The sequence below is a fragment of the Hirsutella rhossiliensis genome, assembly GCF_020360975.1.
Source record: "Hirsutella rhossiliensis strain HR02 chromosome Unknown scaffold00006, whole genome shotgun sequence".
In the NCBI taxonomy this organism is placed as follows: Eukaryota; Fungi; Ascomycota; class Sordariomycetes; order Hypocreales; family Ophiocordycipitaceae; genus Hirsutella; species Hirsutella rhossiliensis.
Window position 1 is genome coordinate 3,499,088 of NW_025408672.1, and position 1,643 is coordinate 3,500,730.

The 1,643-nt window shown below is 50.2% G+C and overlaps 1 protein-coding gene across 1 annotated transcript; it reads right to left on the bottom strand.

Annotated features, from left to right (window-relative positions):
* Positions 1-202: 202 nt before the first annotated feature.
* Positions 203-1,223, bottom strand: HRG_06672 (transposase-like protein; the record flags this gene model as incomplete). Its single annotated transcript, XM_044865143.1, has 2 exons — positions 203-834; positions 899-1,223. 2 exons carry the CDS (start codon positions 1,221-1,223, stop codon positions 203-205), a joined length of 957 nt encoding a protein of 318 aa, XP_044720083.1.
* Positions 1,224-1,643: the final 420 nt, after the last annotated feature.

A 1,643-nucleotide genomic window follows, 5' to 3' on the forward strand; every position in this document is an offset into this window, starting at 1 on the left:
TCTTTGTCTGGCTAAACACTCTCTCACATTCAGCACTTATGCCAGGAATTGAGAACAGATCTAGCGCCATTCGATATAAGACTAGGTATTCCAGTTAATGCCGGCTCCACCATTTAAGAGGGTTTGCAACGTCAAGATCTTAGGCGTAAATTGGCCTGGTCTAGAATAAGTCAAGCTCACTCACTGCCTTAACCTTCTTCCGCTATGTGTTTAACGAGCTAATCGATCTCTTTCCAAACGAGCTGTAGTCATTGTCAGCGTCGACTTCCTCGGATTCGTCTTCCAAAAACCCAGCTTGAGCCTGAGTTTCAACTTCAGTCTGCCTCCGGTATTCATCGAATAGGCTACCAACAGCCGACTGAATGTCGCTATACCATTGCGGCTTGTTCATCGCCTTCTTCCAGTGTCGTTCGAAGTAGTCGTACCCATACGACGGGTGCAGTGCTAGAGCTGCCCGATAAACAGGTGTCCTATCGGTTTTGACGTAATAGTCTTCAAGCTTCGCCCATCCACAGTCAATTCCCGACTTAAAATGGGAGGCCTCCTCGAACTGAGTATCCTCCGCGGCCTGCTTGAATTTCATGAACAGGTAGTCCATGGTTTTAAGTGTCTCCCACACAGCGCCGTGGCCGCCCTCCGCCCCCGGCTTACTGGCGTTGCCCTCTATAGTCTTCGTCAGGATATAAAACGGCTTCAAGAACTCGTAGAAACGCTCTAATTCAACCCAGTCCCCAGCGTTGAGGAAGTCGTTAGTTAGGTCACGGTGATCAGGGTCATTCTTAGGCTTTTGCCAGCGAGATTGATAGAGCTCGATGGCGCAGCGCAGTTCGAGTGCTGGTGTAAGCCGACAAGTTGTCAGTACTCAGAATACGGAAGCAACCTCGGACGAGAAACGTACCGCGTTTGATCATCATGTATATAGAGTTCCAGCGAGTCTTGCCGTCAACAACAATCTCCAGGGTAAAAATAGGATCGTCACCAGCGAGCTCGGTCTGCAAATGCCGAAGACCCTGTCGTCGCTGATCTGTCCGTCGAATGTAGGTGGCAATGTTGTGGAGTCTGCCGATAGCTCCTTTCTTGGCCCAAATGTCGAACTTGAACTCATATGTAGCTCCACGAAGCTCAGCCTCGAATTTACTGACGTTGGAGCCAAAAATAACTGCTCGGACAACCAGGTTGATAACGTGGCCTATACAGCGTAGGCGGCGTCGGCTGACATCCATTGGAAACCACCTAGCAAGCGTCTCTAGGCAGGTATCGTTGCTCTTGGCGTTATCAAGCATGAAGTATCCAAGCTTGGACCCCAACTCGTATCGATCGATTACCTCCTTGAGATAGGCGGCGATATTCTCACCGGAGTGTGGACCGACTAAGCGCGGAAGTCCAAGAAGGACATCGCGTTTTGGCCTTCACTGCCAACAAAATGTCCGACAATTCCGACGTAGTTAAACGCATTTGAAGCAGTCCATAGATCAAAGCTGGTGTGAACCGAGCTCTTCGCGTTCTTGACGAGATCAAAGACAATTTGCTGTCGGCGTTCAAAGGCTTGACGAATCCATGAGCAGATCGTGGTGTGATGCTCCGGAAGTAGCCGACTTGCAAGCTCTCCTCCATTCGATACGAGCCACCCAAGCCGCTCGCTG